Below are 18,241 nucleotides of genomic sequence, written 5' to 3' on the forward strand. Positions count from 1 at the left end.
TTAAAGATATCTATCAATCTTGACTTTTTTTTTTAAGAGAAAAGGAGCACAGCCTGTTCAATCTTTCCCGATGGCTGGAACTTGCTCTCATCCACGTAAATCATTGTTGTATTTTCTCCAGTGCCTACGTATCGTTTTAAGTAACACAGAGACCAGAACTGTGCGCAGTACACGACATTACCCAGGCTGCAATGTATTGGAATCGGTTTAGAGTGCGCAGATGTTAACAGATGTTGAAATTTATTTTGCATCTAACTCAAAAGCAGTTTTGATCTTTGTGGTTTGTGTCTACTTCGCTTTTGAATATGTGCAAAATATGTTTTCATATCTAAAATGTGAAGCCTCCTTTTTATTGAAGTCTGCTTGTGAAGTTATGCTTGGCAGGTTTTGAACCTTTTTGCACTTCTTGTTTTGGCTTTTTAAAAAAATGACTAGTTTTAAATTTAACACTTCAGTTGGTTTGTGATTGCAAGTTACTGTGGGGAAAACCATAATGGTTAAACCACATCTAGATATAGACCATCACCTGCATAAACTACCAACTGTTGTACTGAATGTCCCATAGTTTTGTTGGTAGCACACAACTTGGCCTCTTAATCTTGGAGAAATAGTCTTGCAGTTCATAGGGAAGCTTGTATAGAAACCAGTTATGTTTACCTTCTCATAAGCATGGATCAAACTGAAATTAAAACCAATCTTTGACAAAATAAAGCTGATTTTGTGGGAAACTAAGAGGTTATACATATCAGAGAGCCACTAATAAACCCAATCAGGAATTCAGGAGAAAGTCATTCTCACCACTCTCTGGGTAAAAGTGAAACTCACTCCCACAGGGAGTGGTTGAGGTGAATAGTATAGGGACATTTAAGGGGAAGCTGGATAAACCCAGGAGTGAGATGGAAATAGAAGGAGATGTTGCTCGTTACAGTCTGGATCTATCTCTTCTGGACAGAGAAATGGACTAATTGATGTTGCAGCACAGGAACTGTCTGTTTGGATCAGGAAATCTCTGTTTTTTGCCACAAGCCATTTAAGATGCTATATAAATGCAAGTTATTGGTGCTGTAAATTCTTTTTGATAAAGTAATACGTATTCTTGAAAAAGAGACATGCTGTCAAAGCTTCCCTCCTTGCACTCATCAGGACAGACTGCAATAATACCAACAGTAAAAAGAACAACAATTTATACTGCATGAAAAGATTGCAGAACAAAAAACTTTGATAGCAGGTCTCTCCTCCGCAATACTCAACTTCTATACTACCAAATGACTATTAGAGCGTTGAAAGGAATACTTATTAACATGACAACAGTTCCCTAGAAACACTGGATGTTGGCAGAACTTAGCAGAACACTAGTGTCTTCCAAAAGCTTTGGATTCAAAACTTCAGAGTGGGTGTATAAAATTGATTCAAATAATTTGAGATTTAAAACCCAGAATTTGGGGATGAGATTTAATCGTGATGTAAAATCGTAATGAAAGAGTTGTGGTGGCATAAATGAGGAGAAACTATTCATTTCCACTGGCATTAGGGTCAGTTCACAGAATGGCAAAAGACCCAAGGTGAGATGAGGAACCTTTTTTTACACAGCGAGCTGTTGAGGTCTGAAATGAGCTGCGTGAAAGGGTGGTGGAAGCAGATTCAATAGGATAAATACTTGCAGTGCTACGGACAAGGAGCAGGGGTGGTGGGACTAGTTGGATATTTCTTTCAAAAAGCCAGCAAAGGCACGCTGGGTCAAATGGCCACCTCCTTTGGCTGTTCCGATGGCAACAAAGAGGGAGAAAAGAAGGGACTGCATGTGAGAGTCAAAATGAAGGAGAGTGGACCTGGGAAATGTTTATTTGATACTTTCTTCCGCTGTCACTATTAGTAAACCTTTAACTAGAAATACTTAAGAGGGTATTCCTGATTAATTCACAACCTGTAATCCTAAACCTTTTAGCTGCACATTGCTAGTGTGATAACTTTGTGTAGACTCACTGGCTGGTCCAGGCCACTGGCCATGACATGAGGGTAAGGGGAATTGTGTAAAAGTGTTTGCAGCTTGATGGCAACTACTTAATGGGATTTGAAACACAAGGTATTTGGTAGATGATAAAATTGGTTGGGTTTTCAAAAAGTGTTTTGCTGAGAAAAGAGACAGGTCTAAGCTTTTCGTCTTACACTCAACAAATTGTTGTTTTTCCCCATACTCTTGTGCGATGTCCTGATGAGTGTAAGATAAAAAGCTTCGACATGTCTCTTTTTTTCCCCCCCCCAGCAATACTCAGTTTTGTACTACCAAAAAGTGTTGTTTTGAGCCAGTTTGGACCTTGGGAACAGGGGGAGACCATCCGCTCAACCTGTTCCGTCGTTCATTTAGATCATGATTGATTCATATCTTCACTTCACTTACCCACCTTGGTTTCATAATCTTTAATATCCTTACCCGACAGAAATCTGCCCATCTCCGTTTTCACCTTCCGTTTCGGCAGCTATGGTGGGGGTGGAGGGATCCTGACATCATTCTATGCGAGGCCTAATTTTTAAGATTATGCCCCTTTTTTCTGTTGGAAAAGAATGTCGGGTTTGACAGAATTAACCCAACGTGCGTTCAGAATACTGTCCCAAAAATCTGAAACCAAGTTACCTGTCTCTCTCTCTCTCTCTCTCTCTCTCGATGGAGCAGCTGTTTCCACTCGCCACCTGAAGCCCTTTGATGGTTTCTGTAACACTTCTCCATGTCCCAACTGTTGTTCTTCTTTGCAAGGAAATATCACCTGAAATTTTGCTGAAACGATGAGGAGAGCTGATTTCTCAGTGTTTTTATTAGTGAAGGACAGGAAAGAAAGAGCAGCTCTCGGTTAATATGCACCATTTGATGGCTGCAGTGTTTATAGAAATCACTCCATTGATCTTAGACTTTGTGGCACCCCATTCTTTCTGGTCTGTGTAGAGGAGATTTACTGGAACAGTACCCGGGATGAGGAACTCCGTTAACTGGAGAGATTTGGAGAAGCTGGGCTTGTTCTCATCTCCAAGGGGAGACTTTAATAGAATTGTTCCTAATCCTGATGGGTTTTGATAGAGTAAATAATGAGAAATTGATTCCACTAGCAGGAGGGTCGGTAACCAGAGGGGGGACACATTTCAGGTAATTGGCTGCCGAATCAGGTGAAGAGAATCTTTATTCACTTATCAAGTTGCTGTGATTTGGAAGGTGCTGCCTGAAAGGCTGGTGGAAGCAGGTTCAATGGGAGCTTTCAACAGGGAACTGGATAAACACTGGAAGGGAAGATTAAAATTACAGGTCCATGGTGAAAGAACAGGGGGAGTGTAGGGAGCAACTAATCAGAGAACTCTTTTGAAGAGCCAGTACAGAGACGATGGGCCTAATGGCTTCCTCCTGCACTACCTGATTCTACAATAACCTCGGGCTTACCAGTTCAATAGTATTTGTGTTTTTATGTTTGCTTTTTTATGTTTTTCAGGGAATAAAAAAAATCTTGTGGCATTGGGACAAAATCTAAAATTCCGTGTTTAAAACATGAAGCCAAAAACTTTCAGAAATCTACATTTTTAAAAAAAAAAAAATTAACTCTCTGGATGTGGGCGTCGCTGGCTGGGCCCAGCATTTACTACTCATCCCTAGTTGCCCCTTGAGAAGGTGGTGGTGAGCTGCCGCCTTGAACCGCTGTAGCCCATGTGGTGTAGGTACACCCACAGTGCTGTTAGGGAGGGTGTTCCAGGATTTTGTCCGTGTGGTGTAGGTACACCCACAGCGCTGTTAGGGAGGGAGTTCCAGGAGTTTGTCCGTGTGGTGTAGGTACACCCACAGTGCTGTTAGAGAGGGAGTTCCAGGATTTTGTCCGTGTGGTGTAGGTACACCCACAGTGCTGTTAGGGAGGGAGTTCCAGGATTTTGTCCGTGTGGTGTAGGTACGCCCACCGCGCTGTTAGGGAGGGAGTTCCAGGATTTTGTCCGTGTGATGTAGGTACACCCACAGCGCTGTTAGGGAGGGTGTTCCAGGATTTTGTCCGTGTGGTGTAGGTACACCCACAGTGCTGTTAGGGTGGGAGTTCCAGGATTTTGTCCGTGTGGTGTAGGTACACCCACAGTGCTGTTAGGGAGGGAGTTCCAGGATTTTGTCCGTGTGGTGTAGGTACACCCACAGTGCTGTTAGGGAGGGAGTTCCAGGAGTTTGTCCGTGTGGTGTAGGTACACCCACAGTGCTGTTAGGGAGGGAGTTCCAGGAGTTTGTCCGTGTGGTGTAGGTACACCCACAGTGCTGTTAGGGAGGGGGTTCCAGGATTTTGACCCAGCGACAGTGAAGGAACGGCGATATATTTCCAAGTCAGAATGGTGTGTAAATTAGGGGGGAACTTGCAGGTGGTGGTGTCCCCACGTGTCTGCTGCCCTTGTTGTAGGTGGTAGGTGTTGCGAGTTTGGAAGGTGATGTTGAAGGAGCCTTGGTGAATTGCTGCATTGCATTTTGTAGATGGTAAACAGTTGCCACAGCGTGTCGGTGTTGGAGGGAGTGATCGTTAATGGCTGTCTTCTGATGGGATAGTGATCACCCTGTGTGGCTTGAGGCCAAGTGATAAAGATCCGCATAAACCTTTGGTTTACTCCATGATCTACAGAGCTGTTGTGACCAGGTGGGTGCGTAGCTGGGAACTGAAGTAAATTATGTCCACAAAAATAATACTTTTGTGGGAATTAAAAGTCAGAGCAGCTGTGTTAATCTAAGTGGCACTAAATTGGAGTAAAAGAAAGAGTTGCATTTGTATAGTGCCTTTCATAGGCTGGGAATGTCCCGAAACGAATTCCAGTTAATGAAGTTGATATGTAGCCACTGTTATAAAGTAGGAAACGTGTCAGTAAATTTGCACACAACAAGCTCCCACAAACAGCAATGTGATATTGCCCAGGTAATCTTTTTGGTGATGTTGTTTGAGTTGTAAATATTTGCCAGGACACTAGGCAGAACTCCCCCTGCTCTTCAGAATATTGCCGTGGGATCTTTACATCCATCTGAAAGGGCTTCGACTTCATGGCACCTCCAGAAGTGCAGCACCCTCTCAGCACTGCCCCAGAGCGCCAGTGTTGACCTTTGTGCTGGAGTCTCTGGAGTGGAACCTGAAGTCAAAACCAGAGACGAGAGAGTGCTGCCTGTTCACATGGCTGTCTCTGTTCAGGCTGGAATAGTGCCCACAAACATTTTCTACTGCATAATCTTTTTAATCACAATTAAACTTACAATTGATTAAGGTCAAATTATGAGGCTAGGTTACCTAAAATTTACCTTTTATTTCATTGGACATTTGAAGCTTGGGGAGGGGGGGTGGGGGTGATATTATTGAGGTATTTATAATTGAAAGGGTTTGAGTAGATGGATGTAGAGTGTGCTTCTCCCTGTAGGGAGACAAAACCGAGGGTCTATAAATATAAGCTCGTCACTCAAATCCAATTGGGAATTCGGGAGAAACTTCTTTATCCAGAGAGTGGGAAGAATGTAGAACTCACTTAACATTAGGAGTGGTTAAGGTGAATAGCATAGGCACATTTAAAAGCTGGACAAGTATATGAGGGAGAAGGGAATCTAGGGTTATGGTGGTGGATTCAGATGAGTAAAGTTGGGAGGAGGCTCAAACGGAGCATGAACTGGTTTGGCCGAATGGCCTGTTTCTATGCTGTATATCCTGTGTAATGATTGACAATTTTAGCGAGAGTTAATTCTCTTGCAGTCCATACACTTGAACTGCTGGTTCAAATATTTGTGAAGATATCAGTGTTATCTGAGGGGACTCCTGAGCAGCTTGGAGACTGTGATGTTCAAAGAGCAAAGTGACAGAAACGCATGATTATTCACTGGCATATCAACAGGCAGGTAGTGCAAGGTCAGTGCATATGGAAAATCTCTTTGGCTCCGGGTAGCTCTGAACAGGGTTAACACTTGAAGCTGAAACACCAACCTGTATTTGCATAGCATGTTCAAGTTGGTGAAACATCCCAAGGTGCTTCCCAGGAGCCTCAAACAAACTTTGACAAGTCATTTTTGTAACAAAAAGAAAAATTGCTGGAAAAACTCAGCAGGACTGACAGCATCTGTGGAGAGAAAGACAGAGTTAACGTCTCGAGTCCGTATGACCCTTCTTCAGACTTGAAACGTTAACTCTGTCTTTCTCTCCACAGCTGCTGTCAGTCCTGCTGAGTTTTTCCAGCAATTTTTGTTTTTGTTTCAGATTTCCAGCATCTGCAGTATTTTGCTTTTATCTTAGTCATTTGCAGCGTTAGGTGGCCAAAAGTTTGATTAGGGTTTGGTATTTTGGAGTGTCTTAAAGAAGAAGAGAGAAGCAGAGATGTTAAAGGAGGGAATCCAGAGCTTGGGCCCAGGCAGCTGAAGGCATGGCCCCTAACGGCAGAGTGGTGGAAATCGGGAATATGCAAGAGGCCTGTATTGGGCGAATGCAGAGATCACGGAGGGTTGTGGAACTGGAGGAGATTGGAGATGGGGAGGAGCAAGTCCGTGGAGGGAATTGAAAACAAGCATGAGAATTTTAAAATCAAGATGTTGCTTTACCTGGAGCCTATGTAGGTCAGTGAGCACAAGAAGGCATGTTACTACTCTGAATGAAGTAGAAAAATTGTTGAGGGCAAATTAATCCTAATTAAAATGCAATTGTTTTTTTGCTGGATATTGGTAACGAAGGTGTGGGCTCCAAAAATCACTTAAACCCAATTCCAATGAAAAGTTTTGGCATAAACCTATTCAGGGGTGAGTCAGTTTCCTATTTGTATTGTGAGATGACTCCTGGGCTTTATAAATAGAAGCATACGGTACAAAAGCCAAGGAGTTATATTTAACCTTTATAAAACATTAGCTCAGCCTCAACTGGAGTATTGAGTCCAATTCTGGGCTTCACACTTTAGGAAGGTTTTGAAGGCTTAAGAGAGGGTGCAAAAAAAAAAAAAAAAAATTTGCAAGAATAGTTCCAGGGATGAGGAGCATCAGTTATATGGAGAGATTGGAGAAGCTGGGGTTGTTCTCCTTGGAGAATGGTGTTAAGAGGTGATTTGACGGAAGTGTTCAAAATCATGAAAGGTTTAGATAGTTTGTTTATTTACCGTTTCCAATGGTTGAAGGGTCAATAACTAGAAGCCATAGATACAAGATGATTGGCAAAAGACCCTCAGGCAGCCCACGAGAAAAATCTTTTTGCACAAGTGGTTAGGATTTGGACCACGCTGCCTGGAGTGTGGAAGATACAGACTCAATAATAACTTTCAAAAAGGAATTGGATAAATACTTGAAGAAAAAATTGCAGGAATATGGAGGAGTGGGACTAACTAGATTGCTCTTAGAAAGAGTCAGCACACACTTAATGGGCCAAGTGACAGCCTCCTCTTGCTTTACTTTTCCATAATTCTAAGGTACTTGCAGATATGTTAAGATCTGATTGTTTCTGTGTAAGATATAATGGCCGTTGATGTCAAAACCCAGTGTGTTGGTACCTGAATGATTGGGTAATATTTCACACATGACTTTTCAATACAAACATTATTACATTTAAACTGGTAGGATAAGATTGACATTGATATCCACTGAGAATATATTCCACTGACCATAACCCAGAACAAAGTGGAGTCAAGGAAATTTTAGTAACTAGTCAGTGATGCATTCAAATATGTTAACATCCTGAGGATCATTAAAATCTGATTATTTTTCTTTTTTAAAAAAAAACATTCCCACTCCAGACTCCAAGATGTGCACAGCAAGCTCCCCAAAATAACTAACTCATAATGACTGTATCATCCATAGGTTGAGGGATTAATATTGACCAGAACATGGGTGATAACTCCCCTGCTCTTCAAAATAGTTGCCATGGGATCTTGTTCATCCACCTGAAAGAGCAGACAAGACCTTGACAGTGCAGCACTCCCTCAGTGCCGCACTGCTAGTGTCAGCCTAGATTTTTGTGCTCCTGTCTCTTGAACCTGTCTTGGAGGTGAGAGTGGGACCCGTTGAGCCATGGCTGACACTAGTTGTTACAGAATACTTGAGGGTGTGCGCAGGGAGAGATCTTCACATCGATGGTTATGTTGTTGGATTATCCAAAGTTGACTGGTTTCTGGAGATTAGACTTACTTGACCAGGGTATAAGAATCTTCCAGTTGGATAACTGAGTCTGTTTGCCTTCCAGTTAGCCATGGTAAAAGTGGGGCTTTATTATGCTGGATATACTGGGTGACCAATGGTAAGAGCATGGGGGCGGGGCAATTGTAGACAGGTCATGTGATGAAACCTCTGGGAATACATCCAATCGGAGCTTGTAACTCGTGTGTTAATCATAGGTTGTGAGAATTGATGTTGCTGTCCAGTATTCATTAACATTATAGTGTTTTTATCAATAAAGTATATTTTCTGAATTTATTTTACTTGTATCTATTGCCTTGTGCAAGGTGTAAATACTTAATTTCTTTTTAACTTTTCAGACCCCAAGGATCCCATTGCGATAGAGCGGCTGAACTTAATGAATATGGCAAAACTCAGCATAAAGGGTCTAATTGAATCAGCCTTAAACCTGGGAAGATCTCTGGACTCTGACTATGCTCCTCTCCAGCAGTTTTTCGTGGTAATGGAACACTGCCTCAAACATGGCCTTAAAGGTGGGTTATGCCATTGCTAACATCTCCCATCTCTTGATGGGTCGTTTTGTAGGGGTCAGCTTTTATGGTCAATATTCACCATATGTGGTTAACTTAAAAAAAAAAGTTAAAGATAGTATAAAATTTAAAGAAAAAGCATTTAATCCGTGGAGTAGAGATACTCCTGATGTCCCACTGCTGCAACCCTGGGATGTAGACAGGTCCAAACGTTGGCTGGGAGCTTGGGTTGCCAACTTTCTTGGATTGTCCTGGAGCCTAATTTTCTGTATCACTCTGGCCAATCCTCTGACTCTCCTTTGACTGAATCATCTGAGGGCCCTTTTGTAGTTACCTTTAACTTTTAACTTGGGGTTCATTAAAACAATTTGGTGCATGTACATTTGACTGAACTTTAAAAATGTGGTGACTTTACTCCCAGTGTTTTAGTGTTGCATGTTCTTTTTCAAACAGTTAAGAAAACCTTTCTCGGGCAGAACAAGTCGTTCTGGGGTGCGTTGGAGTTGGTGGAGAAGCTATGTCCCGAAGCTGGTGAAATTACTGTCAGTGTCAAGGACCTCCCGGGTCTTAAGTGAGTACGTTCTCTGGAGCTTTGAAGGACGAGAGGTGATATCGTTGAAATGTATAAAAGTCCTTGAGGGGCTTGACTGGGTAGATGGTGAGAAAATGTTTCCCCCTGGCTGGGGAATCTAGAACTACCGAGTCAGTCTCAGATTAAGGACACTCAAAGGCAGAGTTTGTCATGTAGCGGGTGGGCTCGGTAGGAGTGGGATTGGGGGGCATGGAGCCAATTGCTGCCCATGATCAGCTCCACGTCACCATTTCACGCGGGCGGGGCCAATTAAGAGCGTTTCGATCTCCCAGGAACGGGAGTTGCCTCAGGGAGATTGAATCAATATTAAAAGTATTAAATGAAAGGTTTAAACATTTATTTAAGCACATGCCCTCATGTGACTGTGTCACTTGAAGATGGAGCACGTTTTTATATTGGTGAAAATGTTTTTATTTATTTAATAAAAGCTTTAGGAAACCTCGTCCCGCTCACGGATGAAGTTTCCTAAAAAACACGAAGGCCGCTTGGGCTTTTCACCTGCCTGACGACCTTAAGGCTGGATGGGCAGCGTTAACAATTAAAGTGACGGCTTTGTGAATGGCCTCAGTAGGCCCTTTACATATCGGCAGGCGCACAGCCGACTCAGGCATCAGCGTGTTGGGCCTGTCCCTGCAAACCGACTGAAAAATTCTGCCCTGAGGAAATTGAGGGATGGGGGATGGTGCAGGAAAGAGGAGTTGAGGTTGAAGATCAACCAGGATCTTACTCGATGGCGGATCAGACTTGAGGAGCTGAATGGATGCCTTCTGCTCCTTTTTCTTATGTGCTTTAAAGTAAGACACTGCCCCAGTTGAATTGCTTGATACGTTTGATAAAGAGCCCCCTAATCATAACTGCTCCTACAACATTGTTTTAAATGTATTCTTCATGGAATGTGGGTGTCACTGGTAAGGCCAGTGTTTGTTGCCCATCCCTAATTGCCCTTGAACTGAGTGGTTTGCCAGGCCATTTCCGAAAGCAGTTGAGTCAACAACATTCATGAGAGTCTGGAGTCACATGGTAGGCCAGGCCTGATGGACATTAGTGAACCAGCTGGGATTTTACAACAATCAATAACCGTTGCCATTGTCACCATGACTAACTTTCAATTCCAGATTGATTGTATTTAAATTCCACCGGCTGCTATGGTGGGATTTGAACCTGTGGCCCTAGATTGTCAGCCTGGTTCAGTGCCATTACCACTACCCCACCATCTTCCCCCTATGCATTTATATAGCACCTTTTAACATAGTAACATCAGTCTTTGAATATTTTCAGGACTCCAGTTGGCAGAGGGAGAGCATGGCTGCGCCTAGCTCTGATGCAGAAAAAGCTGTCAGATTATATGAAAGCTTTGATTAATCGGAAGGATCTTCTCAGGTTAGTGTTTTAACAGTTCTTGCTCGCTTTAAGAGTTTATGATGATTCTGGGCACATTGAGCAAGTGGATCCTCATTCAGTGTTTCAAAATTTCAAGAATTTACCTTTAGCCAGTTTTTTTTTTTTAATTCATTTATGGGATGTAGGTGTCGTTGGCTGGGCCAGCATTTATTACCCATCCCTAATTGCTCTTGAGAAGGTGGTGGGTGAGCTGCCTTCTTGAACCGCTGCAGTCCACGTGGTGTGGGTACACCCACCGTGCTGTTAGGGAGGGAGTTCCAGGATTTTGACCCAGCGACAGTGAAGGAACGGCCGATATATTTCCAAGTCAGGATGGTGAGTGACTTGGAGGGGAACTTGCAGGTGGTGGTGTTCCTATCTATCTGCTGCCCTTGTCCTTCTAGATGGTAGAGGTTGTGGGTTTGGAAGGTGCTGTCTAAGGAGCCTTGGTGAGTTCCTGCAATGCATCTTGTAGATGGAACACACTGCTACTACTGTGCGTCGGTGGTGGAGGGTGTGAATGTTTGTGGTTGGGGTGTCAATCAAGCGGGGCAGCTTTGTCCTGGGTGGTGTCGAGCTTCTTGAGTGTTGTGGGAGCCGCACTCACCCAGGCAAGCGGGGAGTATTTGGTGTTTACGTCACTATTTTGCTCAGGCTTAGGATCTAATGGGCTGGATTTTCCCTGGTGTCCCAACTTCCGCCTCCGTTCCCGGCCGGAAAGCTGGAAATGTTCCCGGCGAGATGTTGGGTGCGATCTTCCTGGAGGAGGCTTCTGGGTCTGTGTCCGATTTGGGCTGGTGGTCACGTTTCAACGTCGGGTGGTCGGTTTGGCGCAGCCTCGGGACAGGGCCTCGTGCCCTGTGGTGTGGGTGGTGCTGAGGGGCCATCGGTGGGAGTGGCACCATGGAAACGCCGTCAGTAGGGGTGGTCAGCGGCTGCCACTGCAACAGGTACAACATCAGCCCCTATAAAGTGGCTGCAGTGACATGCCTTCTGCTTGGGGAGACCTGAATATTGTGATTTACTGCGGGGAAGCTTAAAACTCCCTCAAACGTTTCACATCGTTCACCACCTGTTGTGAAGCTGCTCCTGCTGCATTGTCAAGGGGCCCGTACTCCCATCAGGGAAATTTCAGTCCACTGCAGGAATCGGGGCTGATTTGCTCTTATTAACCTGCGGGGTTTCAGAACTAGGGATCATCGTGTCAGTGTTTAGGGGAATGCAGTTTTGGACTGACTTGGAATTTTCTTCACCTTAGAAGGTTGTGAATCTTTGAGTGTCCGCAGCCCCCTGGGGTAGGAAATTCCGGTCGTTGAGTATATTCAAGACTGAAAATAAATAGATTTTTGGACATTGAGGGAATCGAGGGACTTGGGAATCGGGTGGGATGGTGGAGTTGATGTAGAAGTCCATTGAATCACGGAGCAGGCTCGAGGGGCTGATTGGTCCACTGCACCTGTTTCTTATGTCCTTGTGATGTTTTATTCTTCTTCACCAGTGAATTCTATGAGCCGAATGCTTTGATGATGGAAGAGGAAGGAGCAGTGATTGCTGGACTCCTCGTTGGGCTCAATGTGATCGATGTCAATCTTTGTATGAAGGGGGAAGATCTAGATACTCAGGTAGGAACAGGAGAACATTCAGCCCCATAGGTCTGTTCCCCAATTCAGCAAGATCATAGCTGGTCTGTATCCTGACTCCCTCCAGCTGCCTTGGCTCCATGTTCCTTTTATAACCCTCAGCTAGCACAAGTCTTACTCTTGCTGAAAAGAGAGACATGTTGTCGAAGCTTTTCATCTTGTACTCATCAGGACAATCGCCAGAATGCCAAATTTCAATCAGTCGGGAGAAAAGGGTGCTGATTGGTTGGCAAGTTGACTCTGATCGGCTGAAGTGAATTGTCGTGGAGAAAGTAACGGGGAACTATAGGCTCCCCAAGCTCATGGGTAATTCAAAAAAAGGCACAAGGCTTGACCATATTTCTTTGTTTGCAGAGAATGGGTACCTGCATATGAAAGCATGTTAGCTTCCAGCATGAGCCTACTTTTCGTTACAAACTCGGCTGATTATCTCAAATTAGTTGTTAGTGTAGATATTAGCTACAAAAAATCTTACTGGATCGTAAGTGAGCTGGTGGCTAATGCTTCTTGTGGGAGATTATTTCACTACTTCTGTCCGTTTTGTGAAGAAGTGTTTCCTGACTCTCTTTCTTTCAAAAAATAATGTTGGATTTTGCTTGTGGATAGGAAGTTGAATGTCCACTTTGATCACGTTTTCCATTACAAAGACATTGGTTAAATTGTTGTCAACCTGAGTAAAATTAAATAATGGCTAAAGAATCTGACTGGGCTTCAACTGATCCATGTAACCAGGATGGACAATAAAAGCTAGCCTTGCTAGCGCTGCCCATATCATAATGTTTTTTTAAAGATCTGATGTAAACCTAGTCACGTAACAAAGCTTTCTGTGTTGATGAATTACAGTTGGGCACCAGTAGGATCACATTTCTGCATTCTACTTTCTCTACAGAAAGATTTGGTAGACGAGTTATTGGAGGGGTGAAAACAGTGCACATTATCATAAGGTTTTATATTTTCTTCATCAACATTCAATGGCATTACCATTACTGAACCCCAATCATCAAGATCCTGGGGGTTACTATTGACAAAACTGAACTGGACTAGCCATATAAATACTGTGACTACTAAAGAGCAGGTTAGAGGCTGGGAATCCTGTAGTGAGTAACTCACCCCCCTGACTAACCCTGTCCACCGTCTACAAGGCACATGTCAGGAGTGTGATGGAATACTCTCCACTTGCCTGGTTGAGTGCAGCTCCAACAACACTCAAGCTCAACACCATCCAGGACAAAGCAGACCACTTGATTGACACCCCATCCACCACCTTAAACATTCACTTCCTGCAGCTTGAAGCACAGTACCAGCCGTGTGTGTGTACCATCTACAAGATGCACTGCAGCAACTCACCAAGGCTCCTTCAACAGCGCCACCCAAACCCACGACCACTACCACCTGGAAGGACAAGGGCAGCAGATGGGTGGGAACACCACCACCTGCAAGTCCCCCTCCAAACTGCACACCATCCTGACTTGGAAATATATCGCTGTTCCTTCGTTGTCACTGGGTCAAAATCCTGGAACTCCCTTCCTATTAGCACTGGGTGTACCAACACTGCATGGACTGCAGTGCCTCAAGAAGGCAGCTCACTATTGCAAACATGGAGTAGGCCATTCGGCCCTTTGAGCCTGCTCCTCCATTCAGTAAGATCATGGCTGAACTGATTGTAACCTCTTTCCTATCCCTGATAACCTTTTACCCCTTTGTTAATCAAGAATCTGTCTAGCTCTCTGCCTGGTACTTCCACCACCTTTTGAGGAAGAGAGTTCCAAAAACGCACAACCTTCAAAAAAAAAATTCTGTCTTGATGAGCAATCCCTTATTTTTAAACAGCAACTCCTCATTCTAGATTCTCCTGCAAGAGGGAACATTCTCTCCACATCCACCCTGTCAAGATCCCTCAGGAGCTTAAAGGTTTCAATCAAGTTGCCTCTTATACTTATATCCCATGGCGTTTAGAAGACCAACCTGTCCTACCTTTCCTCATAAGCCAACCTGCCAATTCCTGATATTAGTCCAGTAATCTTCTCTGAACTGCTAACACATTTACATCCTTCCTTAAATAAGGAGACCAGTGCTGTACACAATACTCCAGATGTGGTCTCACCAGTGCCCTGTACAACTGAAGCATAACCTCCCTGTTTTAGTATTCAATTCCCCTCTCAATAAATGATATTCTATTAGCTTTCCTAATTACCTGCTGTACCTGCATACTAACCTTTTGTGATTCATGCACTAGGACGCCCAGATCCCTCTGAATCTTAGAGCTCTGCAATCTCTCACCATTTAAATATTTTTTTAATTCTTCCTGCCAAAATGGACAATTTCACATTTGCCAGATCTTTGCCCGCTCACTCAACCCATCTATATCCCTTTGTAACCTCCTTATGTCCTCCTCACAACTTACTTTCCTCCCCGTCTTTGTGTCATCTGCAAAGTTAGCAACCGTACCTTCTGTCCCTTCATCCAAGTCATTTATATAAATTGTAAAAAGTCCTTTCTTGAGGGCAATTAGGGATGGGCAAGAAACAAAAAAAAAGCCAAAGCAAAGGTTTTGGCACTGGCACACCTTGCTGAAATGAAATGGAGCAGATTAACTTGTTTGAGCACCGAATGTCTTTTGAAATTTGTATGTTTGTCAACTGGTTAAAAATGATTTTTCTTCACTGGCCTTACCAGTGATGTCCACATCCTGAGAATGAACAGGGAAAAAAAACACCCAGATGAAAGGTGTTTGTTTTTTTTTAATGATGTTCAGAAGTTGCTGATGTCTGATTAAAGAAGCAGATACAGGATAACGAGTGCTATAACCATAACTTGCTGGAACTGCCTAATGGAGCAAATAATACCACTGAACATTGAAGGTATTCACAGTAAGCTCATTTGTAACGAGGCGAATAATGACCTCGTGCAATCTGTGTATTTTTACTGTGAATGTATATCAATATACATAACTTCAATAGCTATCTGTATCTTTAGTTGTACAATGGTTACGTAAAAATGAATGAAAATCTAGTAAAACAAGTACAATATTATAGAGAATTTACAGCACAGAAACAGGCCATTAAGCCCAACTGTTTTATGCTAGTGTTTTAAGCTCCATAGGCACCTCCTCCCACCCCCTCTACATCTCGGACTATCCTTCTATTCCTTTGTAGTTTGTCCAGCTCTTTAAATGTATCTATACTATTCTCATTCACCTCGGCCACTCCCTGTGGTAGTGAGTTCCACGCTCTCACCGCACTCTTGTGGTAAAGAGCTTTTTCCTAATTTCCCTGTTGGATTTATTAGTGACTATCTCATATTTGTATTTCCACTGACTTAAAAAGTCCTAATTTTCTATCGGGCCATCAACTTGAAACGTTAACCCTGTTTCTCTCCCACAGATGCTGCCTGACCTGCTGAGTTTTTCTAGCTATTTTTGTTCTTATTTTACATTTACAGTCCCTGATTTTAGACTCTCCCACAAGTGGAAGCGTTTTCTCTACACTTTAACCTATCAAACCCTTTCATAATTGTAAAATTGGTTGGAATGCCAGAGACCTGAATCTTAACTATGGATGTTGCTTTCAGCTACCAAGGTGCAGTATTGGCAGCGCTGATGCTAGTTACATTTGACACACTGGCTAGCGTAACCCCCATCTTACTTTGTAAGGCGTTGTGAAGTGATGTAACGCCATCCTGACGCGGGCTTTCTGTATCTTTTCAGGTCGGTGTGATCGATTTCTCTCTGTACTTGAAGGATGGAGGCCACAGCAGTAAAAGCACTGAGGGGTGAGTGGTCCTTCACGTTGGTGCTTCGTCCCAATTCCCCTGGGTAACTAAATCTGGCCGTCTTTCACAACCCCGGGATGCCCCAAGGGCTTTCACAGCCAATTAATGACTCTTTTTGAACAGTAGACAACTTGTTTTGTGGGCAAATGCACAGCAAGATCCCAGATCAGGCAGATGAATGACTGGAAAATCTTTCTATTGTCCCCTGCTGCAGAATAAATAAATATTGCCTAAGGGCTTGAGTTGCTTCCTAAATAAGCTGCGAATTGCTTCACAAAGCACTTGTCATTCATGGTTGAGAATTCTTGAATTGTGGGATTCAGTGAACTTTTAGTAGCCTGAAAACTTGTAAATTGTAAGAGGGACTTGCGTTTCTTAGAATGCCTTTCACACCCTCATGGTGTCTTGAAACAATTTTACAGCCAGTGAAATATTTCTGAAGCATGGTCACTGTTGTAATGGAGGAAATGCAGCAGCCAATTTGTGCACAGCAAGCTCCCACAAGCAGCAATGTGACAACGCAGATAATCTGTTTAGAGTGAGAGAGAAACATTGGACAGGCTACTCCTTGCTGCTCTTAAAAATAGTGCCCTGGGTGTTTTTACATCACTCTTGGATGATGAATGGCCCCAGGTTTATTATCTCATCTGAAAGACTCTGCCTCTGACGATGCAGCATTCCTTCAATATAGTAGTGGAGCGTCAGCCTGGATGTGGTCTTTTTTGTAAAAGGGGGACTTAAAACCCACCTCTTTCGGACTCCAAGATGAGAGCATTACCCACTGAGTCCTTTAATGAAACTTCACTGACAAGGAGGTGATGACAGTAATCACCGGGCTTGCTTGCAGCATGTTGATCTTTGCTTAACTGCTACTTTCTCCGCCAATTTATAAACTGGAATTATCTCCTTTTCTTAGGGATGGGCAAATTACTGCCATTTTGGACCAAAAAAACTATGTGGAAGAACTCAATCGACACCTAAGGTACGAGACCCGACTGTTGATGTGCAAGACTCGCTCTACTTTGGAGTAAAGTTCTGAACTTTCTGAAATCCTCATTGACTGGTCAGCACCCCCACCCCCTCCAAACACACATACCCCACCCAGTCTATAAATCATATAAAATGATGACCAGAGCTGTTACCTGTAACTGGATAGCTGTGGTTTCCACATTATAAAAACATCAGGAGGCATTGGAGAGGCTGCCCAGAGAAAAGTTTACAAGGATGATAACAGGACTGAGGGGTCCTAACCACCAGGAAAGGCTGAGCTGCAGCTGTCCTTCTCTAGAAGAAGGAAGGCTGAGGGGCTGACATTGTTGAGTTCTTAAAAATTATGCAAGAGTTTTAGTAGGTTAGACGTAGAGAAGTTGTTTCGACTAATGGGTGAGACCAGAACTAGAGGCCGTAAATATAAGATGGTCACTAATAAACCCAACGGGGAATTTGGGAGAAACTTCTTTACCTAGAGAGTGGGGAGAACGTGGAACTCACTAACACAGGGAGTGGTTGAGGTGAATGGTATAGATACATTTCAGGAAAAACTAGATAAACACATGGGGGAGAAAGGAATGCAAGGATATGCTGATCGGGTGAGATGAAGTAGGGTAGGAAGAGACTCTGAGCAGAAACAGGAGCATCTTGGGCCATATGGCCTGTTTCTTTGCTATAAATGCTAATTTGCAAAACATTTGCTTACTTTGTATATTTTTGCTTGCAGTGCAACTGTAAATAATCTACAAGCAAAAGTGGATGCGTTGGAAAAATCAAATACAAAGCTTACTGAAGAGGTTAGTGAAACTTGGCAGGATGCACAGCCTTGTTCCTCAGTCAGTGATCTACCCTACAAAGATTTTCAAACTGCTGTTTGAGAGAGAATTGGACTAAATGTATAACGGTGCAATGGGAATCAAGGGACAATTGTAAACGAGGAACTGAAAGATATTAATATTAGTAAAAAATATTGTATTAGAGAAAGCAATGAGACTTGAAGCTGATAAGGCCCCTGGACCTGATGATCTACATCCCAGTGTGTTGAAAGAGGTGGCTATGGAGATAGTGGATGCATTGGTGATCATCTTCCAAAATTCTAGAGATGCTGGAACGATTCCTGCAGATTGGAAGATTTCAATTGTAACCCTGCTGTTTAAGAAAGGAGGGAGAGAAAAAATGGGGAACTTTCAGATCTGTTAGTCTGACATCAGTAGAGGGG

General features: G+C 43.3%; 1 protein-coding gene across 7 annotated transcripts in view; it reads left to right on the forward strand.

Annotated features, from left to right (window-relative positions):
- The window catches only part of LOC121277022 (protein RUFY3-like), a 66,429-nt gene that overhangs the window by 20,611 nt on the left and 27,577 nt on the right, over positions 1-18,241 (forward strand). For all 7 annotated transcript variants that reach the window (XR_005942784.1, XM_041185941.1, XM_041185899.1 and 4 more), the window contains exons 2-8: positions 8,479-8,652; positions 9,103-9,220; positions 10,520-10,621; positions 12,120-12,243; positions 15,968-16,032; positions 16,949-17,014; positions 17,750-17,819. Coding sequence is in view for 6 of the 7 variants with exons in the window: in XM_041185941.1 (XP_041041875.1) it covers positions 8,479-8,652; positions 9,103-9,220; positions 10,520-10,621; positions 12,120-12,243; positions 15,968-16,032; positions 16,949-17,014; positions 17,750-17,819 (719 nt within the window). In the remaining variant the exon portion in view is untranslated. The remainder of the gene's footprint in view (positions 1-8,478; positions 8,653-9,102; positions 9,221-10,519; positions 10,622-12,119; positions 12,244-15,967; positions 16,033-16,948; positions 17,015-17,749; positions 17,820-18,241) is intronic.

The sequence above is a fragment of the Carcharodon carcharias genome, chromosome 1 (assembly GCF_017639515.1).
Source record: "Carcharodon carcharias isolate sCarCar2 chromosome 1, sCarCar2.pri, whole genome shotgun sequence".
In the NCBI taxonomy this organism is placed as follows: Eukaryota; Metazoa; Chordata; class Chondrichthyes; order Lamniformes; family Lamnidae; genus Carcharodon; species Carcharodon carcharias.